Here is a 15,970-nt window from a genome sequence, read left to right on the forward strand (position 1 = left end):
GGAATTTTTAGGGGAGTCAACAGAATTTTGATAAAAATTCTGAAAAAGTGAAATTTGCTGAAGTTACATAATTAGATTGTTATTGACACCAACCATAAGAACATAAGAACAGCCCTGCTGGATCAGGCCCGAGGCCTATCTAGTCCAGCATCCTGTTTCGCACAGTGGCCCACCAGATGCCACTGGAAGCCACAGGCAGGAGTTGAGGGCATGCCCTCTCTCCTGCTGTTACTCCCCTGCAACTGGTAAAAAAAACTTGGTTAGATGCCACAAAGTAAGTGGCAATGCCTTAACCATATGCGTGTTGTAAAGGCCACTAGGACCTCTTCCATCCTTATCAAGGGGAGTGCTAACCTTCTCTCCTTTCATACAATCATGACATTCATTGTTTAGAGTTAGGGTTGCTCCTGAGGAGGAACACCTGAGGAATTTCAAAGAAAGCTTAATTTTTTTATATCTCTCAGAAAGGTTTCAGGCTTTCTTGCTTGGGACCCACAAAAAATCAACAGAAGGCCCTAATTGCACTGTTTATTTCACAGTTTGTACTGCGCAACAAACCCTCTTCCAATTAATTTCTCTCCTCTCATTATTTTTTATATATTGGCCTGTGTTTACTTATCTGTGAGCCCAGCCCCTTTAGAGTAGAACAGGTTCATTGGTTACTTGAATTATAAACTAAATTTTAATTATAAATTTTGTGCTGCTCATGAAGAACTCCTTATGCCCTATATGAGGAGGCTGTTAGAACTTAGCCAGGGTGATATAAATGTAAAGATTCATGTCTGCAGTTTGTGCTTTGCAGATCTGGTTATTTCAGTCAGGGCAGTCAGCACATTTAGGAACCATTAAGTATGTTCTGTACACTTCCACCAGAAACTTGATGTGCATACACACAAATTCTCTCTCTCTCTGGCTTGAGTAACAAGCCATATTAAAGATCTTACAGTTTACATATTTCAGCAACAATAGGGTAAAAATGAAGTCCAGGTGACAGAGGACATATAAATTATCTATTTATGTTTCTTTCCCACCCTTCTCTGCAGTTTGGGAGATTCATTTCATCTCACTTTAATCATTTTCCTAAATTCAAGTACCGCAAGACAAATAAGTATTAGAAGTGAATGAAGATAAAAGGCAGAACACACACAAATAAGGTCAATCCTCACGTGCCACACTTAGTACAAACTAAACATGAGATCCTGATTGAAGCTGCTCATTAAAGCAAAGCCGCTGAGCAGGTATTCTTGAAGCATTTATGCTAAGTTCACCAAAGCACTGCTTGGGAGGGCTGTATTCTGTTTAAGATCTCTCAAAACATCTAGATCTCTGTCCTCAGGGAGGGAATAGGAGCGCTCAGAAATAATTGTGTGGAGAAAGTACCATCTCCAAAGAGATGTATTCATACATACAGGCTTATGCTAAAACTAACAACATTCTGCCAGAGTTGTGTTGGGTCAGAAGAGAATAAGGCCCAATTCACATTAACTGCTTACATCCATCTCCGGTTGCCTTTTTTCTTCCCTCCTCCCTTTTCTCTGTTTTGTTGCTCATTCTTTTCTTTTCCTATCCTCCTTTATTGGTTCCATTCTTGCTAGCTAAGTTTAGAATAAAAGTTGATTCAGGCAGGTCATGCCTTTTTTGTTTTTATAACCCTACAGAGCAACTGGGTACGCTGATGCTATATAAATCATGTTAAAAGCAGTCATAAAAGCAGCTCACCTCTCATAGAAGGTGAGCTGCTTTTTTCAGCATTCTGTCATTCTAAAACATGACATTTCTGTTCATCATAAAACCAAACCAGCTTTTTCTATTCATATTAAATTTGTCACAGAGACTCCATCTGGTGAGGTGTATAATCTGCTTAAATTTCAGAAAAATTGTGTAAAAAATGGCTGGCTTATGGAAGTCTGAAGACCTGCATTTTCAGCCCACTTGAAACGTATCTTAAAATTTGTCAAAGATCATGTCAAAATGTCAACAACATTGCAAGGATGTGGTTAAAAGCCATTGCATACATAATGTTCTGAGATTTCAAAGTTCCTATTTTAATTAGTCATCTAACTAAAGACAAGCACTGAAATTTGTGTGTTTCACAGACTGAAGCTTACCTCACAGAGCTGGATTCCAAAAATAAATATGGCCGTTGTCAGTAGCCGTTATTCACACATTGAGGTTGTTCTCATGACCATCTCTACCCGGGCTAATGCAGCTCCACCCGAGTAAAGCCGATCGTGAGAACTGCCAGGATTAGTCTCAATCTCGGTGCTCCTCAGCTGGGTAGCCTGGGTTCTTTACCTGGGCTAAAAGTGAGATATGAGTATAAAGCACACCCTGCTCCCTCACCACCCAGTCATGTGGGCAGCCGGGCTGCCAGCAGCCATTAAAATTATACAGGCCAGGGGAGAGCAACCTGGCCTCTAGAATTTCCACAATGTACTGTGTTGCTTGCATGGTGCATGGTGGGATTCCTGGAGATCGGGATTTGCTTCCCTGGCCTCCAGATTGCTGCACCACTTGCCGCAGTGGAGATCATGTGGGCGGGCAGGAGCATAGCTGGGAAGAAGCAGAGTCATGTGGGGGGAGATAGGTGTGATCTTGCCTTCCCCCTGCCCTCCCCCCTCCCCAGCTACAGTGGTCATATTAATGACCCTATTATGTTGTATATGTATTCAGGTGTCTATAAACAGGCATTTGTTTTTGTATGGTGATTGTGCATCCTTTTGTTTTAGAAGTTAACCTGGATACAGGCTTTCCCAACAACAGGGTACCGATAGGAAGTGAAGTATTGTACATGCACTGAATAATGTGTGAATAACTGTACATGTGTACAGATCTGCATTGAATATAACATGAGGATATTGAGTTATCAGAGCTACTGGTGCTGTCCTGCTGCATATATTTTCATGTGAAGTGTTGCTGTGCATAGTTTTGTGTACATGCATGTACACGTTTGTGTGTGACCTGCTGCTGTATATCTTTGGCAGGTGTATGTGTGAAAAAATGGAACACTGCCAATGAGGTCTCTTGATTTGCATTCTTTAGCTTCACTCAGTTCCTCAGGTGATCTGCTCAGCATCTGTTTTGAGACTTCTGCCATTTTCACTTGATTTGCAGTCTGTATATGTGGACTTACATTCCAGTATTGACATAAACCACACTCTCTCAGCTTTGTTTTAGATTTGCCCATGAAGAGGGCCTCTTTGGCCGAATGCGTTGGACTTTCAATAAAATATACAGCGTTGTACATTTACAAGCATCTTGAGACATGTTCTCTCTTCTTGTTGGCATTTTGTGGATGCTTCTTGGCTTTTTGTGTGCTTAGTACAGTTTTGGAACCATGGGATAAATTATGAAGATAATAAAGCACAGAAATAATACAGGGATAATTTGGAAATGGCTTACCTTACATGGTTGATATAAAGATTATTAGGATAATGTGGGAAGCACTTTTGGTACCTTAAAACATAATATACAAGTTAAGTATTATAGACAAACAGTGAGTTCAGTTCTGACCTCACCCCCATGAGAGAGCTCAAATAATTCCCTGCATTTCCTTAAAAAAAACAAAACACAACAACACCCAAGGGGTTGTGCTCATAACACAAAGTTCCACATGCACAAGGGGGCAGGCAGTTTGTCCCCTTTCACTAATCTCCCTTCCTGCTGTTGCCCCCTGTGCCACATACCATCCTGCTCCAGAGGGCTCTCCAACCCTCAGAAGCAGAGGTTTGGGAAAGGCACAAGGGACTACAGAGGAAAGGGGAGATCAGCAAAAGTTACCCCTTCTGATTGTGCTTCCATGGAAAGAACTCAAGGAAATTCTAGGATCTAAAATTCTTCAGTGAAAGAGAAGAATTAATGGCTTACATATTCAGTCATGCACCAAAAAGCATGGGCATGGCAAAGTAAGGTACAGGTCTTTAATTCTGTACCATATAAGCAGTAAACATGCTCTACAGGCTTACATACTGTGCTTCCATACAATGTCCACATTTTTTCTTGATCTTTCAACCCTAATCAATTCCTCTAAAGATTGGGGTGGGGGCACAAAACTCAGGAAACTATGGGGTAATGACACCTATATGCTTAGTTTTCATGTGGGTTAGTGAGAATAGAATGTTAGTAGTAAGACAATGGAGGGGACACAGAGACAAGATCGAGAAAATGGCAAGAGGAACAGGTACAAATGGGCATTAGGGTACTATCCTTAAGTAACACGCAGTAGGTAAGAGAAAGGGAGAAGCTAGTCCTGCATTCATGAGCAAACATGCACAAATTGCCCTTTGAAACAGGCTGGTTCTGTTCATAAAACAAATGTATGTGTTAATACATAACACGAATTAATCAAATCTTTAGACTTTGCAAGCAGAACAAGTCTGCAGGTCTAGAGTCCTGATAAGTTTGAATACTTACTTTTGGCTGACTATGTATAAGATTGCACTGCAGATGAAGATAAGTTTATGTAGGGGTGTGTGAGTGCGTGCGCGCACACACACACACCTCAACAAAAAAATGTTCTCAGTGAGATATAGCAAAAGGAATGAGAAAATAGTTCTCTGTCCCAAAAGGGCTCACAGTCTTTTTTTTAAAAAAAAAACAAAACCCACAAGGGTACATCAATATCAGCAGTTATGCTGAGATGAAGCGGGGCAATTGTTACCTCCTTGCTAAATATAAAAGAGCTACTGCTTTGAAATGTGCTTCTTTACCCAGTTAATGGAGGTTATGCTAAGCTATGCAAAACACCTGTTTGTGAACATTATAGGTTTAGAATTCAAAAGCATATATCTTGACATAACATTGATCCCAGCTACAGTATTTCACCAAACCTGAAGAGGCTGAGGCTGAAAGACAAAATGAAAATGTGCATATATGGCATTACCACCATATGCGACACAATTAAACACATTTTCTGCTTTTGTGGAAGGTGCCTTAACTTACAAGTTCAATGTGTTTGGTAAATGAGTGAATGAGTAAATACCTTAACTCTTCTAAGCCACTGATCTTTTTGATCATGGAACCATTCTCATGAGGTTCTTATATCAAAGACAGTACTCAAGGTTCTATCACTCTTGACTCTATAGCCCATGGGAATCGGATGCGGTAATGAATAGATAAAATCATGTACAGTACACTCTGAAGCTCAGGCTACACATGACACTGTGTGCAACTTTTTTCCTCTTTGCAATGAAAAGCAGATGGGGGGACCTGGAATCTTGAACAGATCACTGGCTGAAGGGGAGCTATTCCGCTTTCGAACCTCTCTTCCCCAACTTAATCCCCACTCAAAATAACTCCAAGATTTTCCAGCTCTTGAAAGAAAACATATGAAGATCTACATCTTTCTTTCTGTGGAAGGTAAAGCAGCTGGGGAGAATGGTTTTGAGTGCAAAAATGACTGGAAAGAAAGGGGGACTCCTTTGTCCTTGCCTCAAAGTTGCAGTCTACCCTTAATGTTTATTCCATTTTACAAAGTTAGGGGGACACTACATATCCTTGAATATCACATGTTGCTTGATCCTGAGATTCAGAAAAGAAAATCTGAAAGTGTATTTTCTGTTACTGACATGTCCAATTTCTAATCAACTTGAAAACGTCTAAGAGAATTTGGCATTTTTTGTGAGTTCTAGAAGTACATGCTATTTGATAGCTACATTATCTGCTTTTTTGCCCTTTGCATTTGTGACAGCAATTCCCAGAAACACATTTGTACATCTGGAATTATCTTCACTTCTGTGATGTGCTAATTAATCTTATTCTCTCTAGTGATTTTGGCTACAATTCAGTGAGTCAATACCATGGAGGCAGCAGGGCCTTTCTTGCTGACGGCTACAGACTGGCTTTCACTCCTTGTTCTTTGTCTTCTGTAGCCAACAGTGGGACCCAGCTGTGCATGAAGCTCACTGGATCACAGCTAGTTCCTTTTTCCTAATTTAACACTGACCATTTTTTCCCCTTGAACACATCTGTGAAGTTTTCAGCTTATGCTTTAGCCTGTTCCACCACCAAACACTGATTCAATAAAAGGCCTCTACCGCATTCCATTTTCTGGTCCCAAACAGAAAAGCATTTTGAGTTCAATACCTTTTGCCATGGAATGGGATGAATGTAAAAAGCCATTGATTTGCAGACCCAAGCAAAGATCTTGGGCTTAGTTACAAACATTTCAGAGTTTAAATTAAATTCTGCATAAATTCAGAATTTGGCAAAACTTCAAATTTTTCTAATTTGATTTCAGAGGATACTTTTAAAATAGAAAGCCCTCCCAAAAGTAAGCCCTCATTGTTTTTGATGAATTTTGAAGTATGAGAGTTAACATAACCTGGCAAATCAGTGGTTTTACACCCGATTCCTCCTGGAGTCTCTGAGCCTGATCTTGCAAAAGAAAATGTGAATTTGGATATTTGTGTTCCAAAATGAAAAAGAATAACCCAGGAGCCAGAGCCGTATATTTTTGAAGCTAGTGGGAGAAAACTCAGTTCTCCCTATCCTGCTTCCAAACCCCAGCATTTGAAACTATATAGCGGGGGCTGTGTTGATGCATCTCCAGTTCCCAGATTATTTGTTTTTAGCCCTGCAAAATGTGCACACAGTATCTACATAGTGTGTTTCTTTTCTTTCTCTTCATCTAGGGCATCTGAATGCAACCTTATCCATAACTGAGAATGATGAAAACAATTCAAATGAGCATATCAGTTTGTATTATTAACACATTTGCATTAGAATGTGTTTGAGGTATTTTCCCCTAACCACCACCCCCAACTAGTTTATACTACAGCAACTGCACCCTTCGACTGCTGTAAGGGAGTGGTTTTGAAAAATATTGCACATTTTTAATTGCCAGACTATTAAATTAATATCCATTTACACAATGCAAAAAGTGGAGGAGCATCAGAAAAGGACACACAGGCCTAATTCATACACTCAGCTCCTTTGTAGGTGTGGTGAGGGAGTGCAAACATTAATGTCTAGAATGTAGCACACAACACAGTGGTTTGCATGGGTGATAACTTTCAATATTAAATGGTGAAAAGTGCTGTCAGAAGAATGATTATTTGTATACATTATGTGTATGTAATGACAGGCCAAGAATCAGGTACATAGCTAGGGTTGAGTTGGCTTTTGTTCTCCCCTGGAAGCCCCTTGAGCATGCCAGCCATGCCCCCTGTGTGTGACATCACTCTCTGAGCAAGAGAGAGAATGATGAAGGGGAGGGGCGAAGGGTGAGTCAGGTGGCTTCCAATATATAATGCACCCAATTATAGCTCTGCCCCTGCCAAGAATCTGTCATAAGCTGTGTAACATAAGAAAGTCCATGGCGACTATAAGGAACAGTATATATGTTACTACAACTTCCCTGTTCGGTTACTTTAAATCATTCTAAGGGATGGCAGAATCACATAATGAGTCGTTAAAAGATATATATCAAGCTGGGTCTCACCATCAGTGAGACCCGGTTTCAGGAGCTGCGCTAAGCCCGCTCTCCCCGCACATGAGCAGAGAGGGAGCCCTGGGCGGCCAGATCGGCCGCCTACATGATTGCTGGCTCCGTGACAGAGCTGGCGGGGGCTGGGGAGCTCCGGGGGCACGCAGCCCCTGAAAACTCCAGTATGCCCTGTGCGAGTGCGCAGGGCATACTGGGGAGACCCCTGGAGCTGGGAGGCGACTTTTTGCCTCCCCTCTGGGGGTATCCTTGTGAGTAGCCACACTGCGGCTACTCATGATTGGAAAGCCCAGGTTTGCAGAGTGCTCACTCCGCAAACCCAGGCTTTGGAGAGGGCTAGAAAAGCAAGCTAGCCACTTGTAAGCCACTGCGCTCACCTGTGACTAGGTTTGAAACATTCTCATGACCTTCCCTGTGACTGAAACCCTACAAGCTAAAGTGGGGAAATCCAACAAGATTGTTTGTCGTTTTCTAGGGAACAATTAAATGGAGGGAGTGAGATGTCTTTGTTATGACCAGGTTACTCAAGGTTAAAAAGTCTATTGTAAAGGCCTATGAAATTCAATCAATTGGTTGATCAACAGGTTTCAACATGAGGACTTGCCCTGGAGTAAGATAGAGGGGAAGAATAGAACTGGCATATATCTTTTATGGGTGAGGCTACATCTTTCAGCCTTGTGTGTAATGCAACCAGTGTATGACCAAGTGGATCACATACTAAAAAAGAAAAGATAACATTGCTACAGGAAAACAATAAATCACATTATTCCATAGCCTTTATCCTCCTACATGTAACTCTTTGATTTTCTTCTATGTTCCTTTTAGAAAGCACACAAATGGGTGGCCATTTGAACATGTTATATTTTAATTTGCAGAGACAAAAATGACAAGCAATTTATTTACATAAAACTGTACAAAAGCAAATTAAATTATGCAAAATCTTTCATAAATAGAGGTGGACTAGCGTTGAATACATTTTTGCCATGTTTTCTTTTAGCATAGTTGCGTGCATAGTGACTCATAATAAACAATGATAAGTTGTTCTCTGCTTCACTATCAACATCCAAGTTGCAGAACAATAGTAAATGATTAATATTACAAACAGATCGTAACCACACTGAATGTAAGTGCTTCAAAATTCAGGAAAAGAAATGTCTGAAAGTGTACCCCAGGTAGCTGAAAAATAATGCCTTCTTCCAAAAGTTTTGTTCTTCAGGCAACTGCCCAACTTAAATGTTGGGGCCAGGTTCTTCTCTACTATTGTCCATCTCCTCTCTTTCAGCACTTAAGGAAACACTGAATCTTTATCATTGGCGGAACATAAGCAAAACTGTCCCATTCTTCAAATGCCATAAAAAGTCTTTTAGCAATGGCTGTATTTATGGTAGTTTCATTTTGCCCCTCTGTCTCCATTTTTCTACATTTCTGTTTTCCTATGTGACAACTTCCCAGGGTAGTCTTTCAGCCAAGCACCTTCAATCTCTTATTTGAGTTCTTCCCCCACAGAAAAATAATGTCTACCTTGTTTTCTGAAACTCAGGCAGCAGGCCAGTCAGAAATTATATTGACTAAAGATTAGCATATCTGGAGGTCGGAATGAGCATTAGAGTTTAGATTGAAGTTAATACAGACATTTTTTCTAATTCATATAAAGTTACATTAAGTGATGCGTCAATCTATATTGTGTCCAATGTAAAATGCATGCACAGTTTCTTTGAGCAGCTTATGGAATTAAAATGAAAACAATAGGATTCCTATGTGTTGCTATATAAAAACAAAATGGCTGCTAACATAAAAGCAATTTTTAAAAAATGAACAAATTATCAATTTCTCTGCCAAATAGACTCATAACATTTTGCTAAGTTACTTTGTCTACTGAGACCTATATTGTAATTTTTCTCAGACAACAAATGTCACATCCCAAAACCACCTTCTTATTTGTAATAATGAATGATTTAAGACTGGTCCATTATCTGAGTTTGATAGAAGGCATTTTTTTAAATATATCATTTTTTCATTTCTCAGAAAATAAACATGGTTAAATATACAGGTTCAAAAAGGTGGGAATAGCCCATTAATCTTCAGTGTCCAACCCCAACCACCATTTTTTTTTTACCATAACAACAGGTATAAAAGGCACAGTTGCATATTTTGCATTCACTCTAAAATTTTTCATTTTAATTTTATTGTTTTTCTTTTTCTTTTTTTTTTACAAAAGCACTGTATATATGGAGTTTCACCAGATTTAAATAATTTCAAATGAAATAAAACACAGGAAAATGTGTGTGTGTCTCATGCTGGTTCATAAGAAGCTTGACTATGTCTTGATGGCTAGGTTTTACTAGAATTACTGCAAATACGTACAAGTACACTGTATTTTTCTTTTGCACCCATCTTAGATCTATGAGTAAATTAGATAAATTCCTCAATTACATGATTTGCCTTGTATGTAGCACACATTATGGGAGTTGTTGCAGATTCCTTTAATCTTGAGGGCCTTCTCTGACTTGTATTGGCTTTCTAGAAAAAGAGGCTTAAAGAGAAATAGTTTGTTTAGTTCTCTCTTGTTTAATTGTTCTTAAGTGTGTATTCAATACATTAGGATGTTACTTTAAAAGAAGTTCTGTTGACCGTTGGGGTGATGCAATTGTGGGTTTTTTGTTGAAACCTGCAAGAAATGAGTAAGCTTTAATTTAAACATCTTGGGAAGCATTTTGCCCTTAACAGATTCTTTAAAGTTATACAGTACAGTAATGGATTTAGTCAGTCAACATTTGCAGCTCTGTAATTTAAAATGATGCATTAGAATGATAATCACTCCTAAGTTTTCCTTTAATATATTTTTTCTAACTCATGTGTCCATTTGCAATGCTACACATAAATGCATTTCAAAATAAAGTAAAATAAAATAAATGTAACATAAAATGTAAAGAAGATGCATACACAATGAAAAAGGGCACTTTGCTATAAAGAGAGTTCAAAAGACAAACGTAATGATGAGTTTGTACCAACTGAACAGCCCACATTTCAGACTGTTTAACATTATATTCTATGTCATTTTTAAAGCAAGAAACTACCCAAAGCTACCTTGTCACTACAATCTACTAGAACCATCTAGTCATGCTTTAATGCCAAGTTAAACCACCCGAGGGGTTGGTTTCTCCTTACACCCTTTTTCAAGCTGTCCCCACTGCATTGACCGATTGTCAGTTTCATTTGAATGTCCAAGCTCAGTCATTCTTTATTACTACATCATTATCAGCACAGAACTAGCTCAGATTCTACACACTCTGTTAACTTCTTATTGCACAAAATATATCTGGTCCATGTTCCTATCTGCTTTATATAGTGCAAACTACGAGAACTGTCACAGCCCAGAGCTCTGCATCATCATGATCAGTTTTGGATTCTTTGTAAGTTGTCATAAACAAAATTACTTTGCACGGAGCATGTTTGGTGGTGACGTCAGTGAAGACTACCTGTCACCTTGAGTCTCAACATTGGTTTTGTATTGCACAGGACTCAGCTTAAATGCACTTGTGTTTTAAGAAAACCTGCATAATACCTTTGCCAAGAGCAAATGATTAATCTGGAATACTGACAACCCAAGATTTAGCATCCACTCTTAACAAAAATGGTGTCATACTTGACTTGAAGCATATTCTTCCCACTGTCATAATTTTACTCTTCTTTTAGATTTCCCCCTCAACATGTTTTGGAGCTCATCAACACAGCCTCCTGGATGGATCTGAAACCGTCTAAAGAAAACATACCCTGAAAATCGGAGGATCATATTAATATAGCATCTGATGTATTATGTCATTTCCAGCAAGCTTGTGTTATCAGTTCCTTTGGGCACTCATCTAAAATCCATTAGGGAAACAATTACGTCATCTGGGCTTCAGCGTAGACTGCTGTGCAAATGTGTGTGGAGAATATGCCTATGTGTTTAGGCGTGTCTCTGTGTCAGATTTACTAAGCCAATGAGGAATTCCACTGATCCATTGAGTGATCTTTGGCCTATTAGCTACTATGGTTCTCTATGCTAAAAGTTGGTCTTGTAAAAATGACACCAGTCTAGCAGTTTATCCTTAATATGCTATGATACGTCTAATTAATTATTTTGTTTATGCTGACGCTAAAAATGTCAGAGAGAGAGAGAGAGAGAAGGTGGAAGGGACAAGGAAATGGTAGAAAGAGGGATGAAAGCAAAGGCAAAGATAGTAGTTATTCTGTGGATAAAACTGAAGTGCCAGTTTGTAATTATAGGGAATGTGTCATGGTTTAGACTATAGTCTCAGGCTGAATATATTTTCTGCTATTTCTAGCCATAGGACAGTATTACAGTATTAAAGCTGTGATCTTCACAAGGTGTTTTAAGTAATCCCTTTATATATTTACTTCTGTATGTTTTCTGAAGGCTTATATCTGATGGGAACCAGCAATAGTCAGAAGTTATCTGGGGGATGGGTGTGTGTGTGTGTGTGTGTGTGTACACACACACACACTTACAAACATAAGAATTTCTCCCCCGGTCTGTTATTCCCAATAAGCCAGGTGACCATCAAACCAGAACTAGAGCGGCTTAAACAATGCTTCAGCAGTGGGGGTGGGGTGGGAGTAGCAACAGTTTCTGTGGTTCTTTTCAATTTCAGACTTATTACCTTGAAAGGAATTTACAACCATCAATTTAGGAAAATAAAGATCAGTGAGTGGGAAATTAGACATGCAGGAACAACAATGGTTTCTACATTGTACAGTATAGTCAGGCAGACAGGATACATAAATGCCTGGCATGGAGGCAGAAGTGGCAGGCCAAGCTTTCGTCTCTTTGGTAGCCCCCTCTTTTTCAATAGACTTTCCTTTATTTTTCAGTTAAAATTGTTCCAATGTATAGGTTTCTGCCTTTTATCCCCTTCTAATATGTGAAAGAACTGTATCGTTGCTTCTTTGTAGCCTAAAGGTAAACTTCTCTTCTAGTTAAAGTATTGACAGGAGATGGCTTGTATTCCCCTGTCTGTGTGAGGGGAATATCCTCTGGATTGGCTTCCTCACTTTTGCTGAAACTAGCTGCACTGAAGGTCTCATAGGATGAGGTCAACTTTTTGTTAAGGAGGTTTCTGTTGCGGTCACCCATGAGGGAGGCTTCACCATTGGCCAGCTTCTCTTGACTGCCCCGTTCATCAACAGGCATAAAAGTGGAAAGTTTTGGCTGATTCTTTTGCTTCCTTTCAGGTGAAGTGCGGACAGGCATCCAGCAGGAGTCCGAATGGCCATACTCATCACATTCCCGAGTGCACTTTCCAGTCAGGGCTACATCTGGCAAAGGTCTTGAATCTGCAAACAAAGGATGAGAATGAAATTTAGATTTTAGTTCTTTATTGTAGCCATCAAAATTTAAACAAGAAAATTGAAAGCTTGGTTTTGCATTGACAACCTTTAAAAAAAAAAAAAAACCCATGTAGAGAAATTCCACTGGGAAATTCCACTAGTGTTATCAAAACTTTTTACTTTGCCTCAGCTTTCCTTGGATACTTGACCTAAAGAAGCAGCTTTAAATTTGCTTCAAATTTCTCTTTGGGGGAAATCTGTTGACAATTCAGCAATGTGCAAGAACTCCCCTCAAGCAATCTGCTTGTCTTATCAAAATGTAGGCTTCATTCAGAACTTCATAGATGTATTGGCAATTCCCCCCCGCCCCTTCCAAATCTGCTCTTGGTAAAATTATGTTGGAAACTAGAAATCCAGTGGCCCTAGTGCACACAGAAGTTTGATGAGCACAAAGAACTTGGATAACAGACCTCTCTGTCTCTTCAATATCTGGGAAAGCTTAGAGAACAGTCTGCAGCTATCTATGAATTGAATTTGAAAAGAATGGGCATTCTCTGGATGTGTTTTGAGACCCCATACATTTATTGGGGCACAACCAGAGTACATACACTGTATGCAGTAAATTAGGATGTGAAGCTTACCAGTAATGGATAAAGGTATGCTGATATACAGTAAATGCTTTTATAGAAACAGGAGGTTTTTCTTGTAATTTTCTTTTTAATTGCAATAAATATTATTCAGCCAATAAACATATGAGGTTCTAAATCTGAAACTATTCATAAACTGAAGTCGCTATGGTGGCTAATGAATGGTAGCCAACCCCTGCTAACTTGGCAAAGAAGCACCTTTTAACAAGGTGATTCTCTTTATTTAGCAGGGGGAGAGTAACTTGCCCTATCCACCCCCAGCACAGTACCTCCAGTGACTGTTGCTGGTGTCTATCTTATGTTTCTTTTAGATTGTGAGCCCTTTGGAGACAGGGAACCATCTTATTTATTTATTATTTCTCTGTGTAAACCACCCTGAGCCATTTTTGGAAGTGTGATATAGAAACCAAATTAATAATAATTATTATTATTATAATATTCAGCCATCCCAGGTCCTTGGGAAGGACTCGCTGTCTGGATAAAACAAACCAGTTAATAACACCTGTCTGACTGTGTAAATTATTAATAATAATAATTTGACTGAGGATTACAAGCAAGAATCTTAGAACACATTTCCACCGCAAATGTAAACCATTTTGGAAGAAGCTGAATTGTCATAGATTTCCCAAAGAACTCAGAGAATTGTAGTTTTGTGATGGAGAGAACTACTCAAGAGAACTACTGTTAAGAGGATCCTTTGACTATGTGCCTGTATTGGCAAACAAACAAGGTGATAACTACTGGGGTGGGGGGTGGGGTGGGGTTTGCTTCCTCGGAGGTATCCATCTCCATTTGAAAAATGTAAGTAATCTGCATTTATTGGTGGAGATATAAGAAAGAGGAAGTAGAACAGCTGCATGCTGGAATAACTGGCAAGTACTAGGCTATTTAAAAAATTTTTAAAAATCAAGCATTATTAATATGTAGCATAATTAAATCACAAGAATTCTGGCTAAGGATCTGTAAGCAAGTTTAAATGTGGTTTACATTTAAAGTGTAGACATAAATCATTCTACCTTGATGCCACCCAAGTACAAAATTGAAATATGGTTTGTTGTGGGGTGGTTGTTTTTTCCTTCATTTTTTAAAAAAATAAATGTTCTGTAGACTTTTAACCAGTGTTTCTTAGCCAGAGGTACAAAAATATTTTACAAAATTTAGAAGCCAACTGTCCAGATTATCTAGGCGCAAACTTGGTTAGGAGGAATAAACCAGCCTCTTCACCCCTCTCTCCATTCTTCCAGCCAAGGCTTACACTTGAGAGGGCTCAAGCTCTTTCTCCACATGAGTGGCTGCTAGTTGTAGTTAGGAACTAAGTAAGCGGAGGAATTAGCTAAGTCCTATATGCAGCAGCACGTGGAAGGAGGAAAAATCTTCTTTCTGCCCTCTTTAAGCAACCCAGGTACCAGGACCAAACATTTAAGTGCCAGTGGTACCAGGACAGATGGGTTCTTGCACCTCTTGCATTTACTACACTTACCTGACTTTTAGTAATAGATTGGGATGGACTTCAAAATAAGCTACAGAGGCAGATACGGCCAAATTACTAACTACATTGACTTGTGAAAATGCAAAGCCATCCTTTGACTCTTTGATATTGTATGTGTAATATCATTAGTTTTTGTCCTGCAAAGAATGGTCTCATTGTGAACATTTTTTCAAACATCCACTCTTGATGTAGGCTTCATTCACATCTGTAGCTTTCCCATAACCAATGGGTTTACACCTTAGCTTAAGTTAGGGACATAGCCACCACCCAGGAAAAACTGAGGCAGAATATTAATTCAACTGAGAACGACATTGCAAGACCAAACAATTATGGGGCTAACTGTTCAGGACCAAGGACAAAGCAGACCTGGCCTAAGTAGATGGAAATATTCAGTAAATTTCCTATGGAATAAAACATGCACATTTATTTATTTATCACATGTCTTTACAAGATTGCACACTACATATGATGCATCAAAATACACATTAATAAGAAATGGTTAGGAGCATACAAGCAACAGCTTTAAGCAATGACAATGATTTGCATTTGCAAAAAGAAGCACTCTATGTGTTCATGTAAGTGTCGGATTGTAGAAAGTGTTTGCTGATTTGAAACAGTGTTTTGTGAATGTCATGCAATTTTGTGAGCTAAACTCTGATCCTTGTTACCCAAACTCATGTCAATAATGATGTTCTGAGAATATTTACAATATACCTAGGGCTGCAATGTTTAGTTATTAGTCAGTTAGATTAAATCAATTAAATATTTTTTATATTAGCAAGGTACCCACAGTTAATTGGACAATACTTTTTAAAAAATGTTGATTTTTTAAAAAATAAAAATGCTTACTAAAATATTGCAGGTATCAAGTGTCATCTTTGGTATGCTGTTTGGGCTGGTTCAGATGTTACAGTTCACCTACTGTGTTATTAGAAATAATGGTGTGCATGTCTCTTCCACCTGGGATGGTGTTCTGCCTCACATACTCATGGGGAAGTATTATGTCTGAACCACTCCCAAAAGTGCAGTTCCAGTTGCAGCCACATAGAGGCTATTCAG

At 39.0% G+C, this 15,970-nt stretch overlaps 1 protein-coding gene and 1 non-coding gene across 11 annotated transcripts in view; both read right to left on the reverse strand.

The window, feature by feature from the left end:
- Positions 1 to 248: 248 nt before the first annotated feature.
- LOC128328614 (U6atac minor spliceosomal RNA) lies at positions 249 to 376 on the reverse strand. The gene has a single exon (XR_008309336.1). It is a non-coding gene; the product is annotated as a U6atac minor spliceosomal RNA (small nuclear RNA).
- Positions 377 to 8,287: 7,911 nt separating this feature from the next.
- PCDH7 (protocadherin 7) overlaps positions 8,288 to 15,970 on the reverse strand; it is a 557,215-nt gene continuing 549,532 nt past the window's right edge. For 8 of the 10 annotated variants that reach the window (XM_053253013.1, XM_053253009.1, XM_053253006.1 and 5 more), the window contains one exon: positions 8,288 to 12,781. In XM_053253013.1, the coding sequence (XP_053108988.1) occupies positions 12,402 to 12,781 (380 nt within the window). In that variant the 3' untranslated portion in view covers positions 8,288 to 12,401. The remainder of the gene's footprint in view (positions 12,782 to 15,970) is intronic. The other 2 variants (XR_008307989.1, XM_053253019.1) reach the window with 2 other exon arrangements.

The sequence above is a fragment of the Hemicordylus capensis genome, chromosome 5, assembly GCF_027244095.1.
Source record: "Hemicordylus capensis ecotype Gifberg chromosome 5, rHemCap1.1.pri, whole genome shotgun sequence".
In the NCBI taxonomy this organism is placed as follows: domain Eukaryota; kingdom Metazoa; phylum Chordata; class Lepidosauria; order Squamata; family Cordylidae; genus Hemicordylus; species Hemicordylus capensis.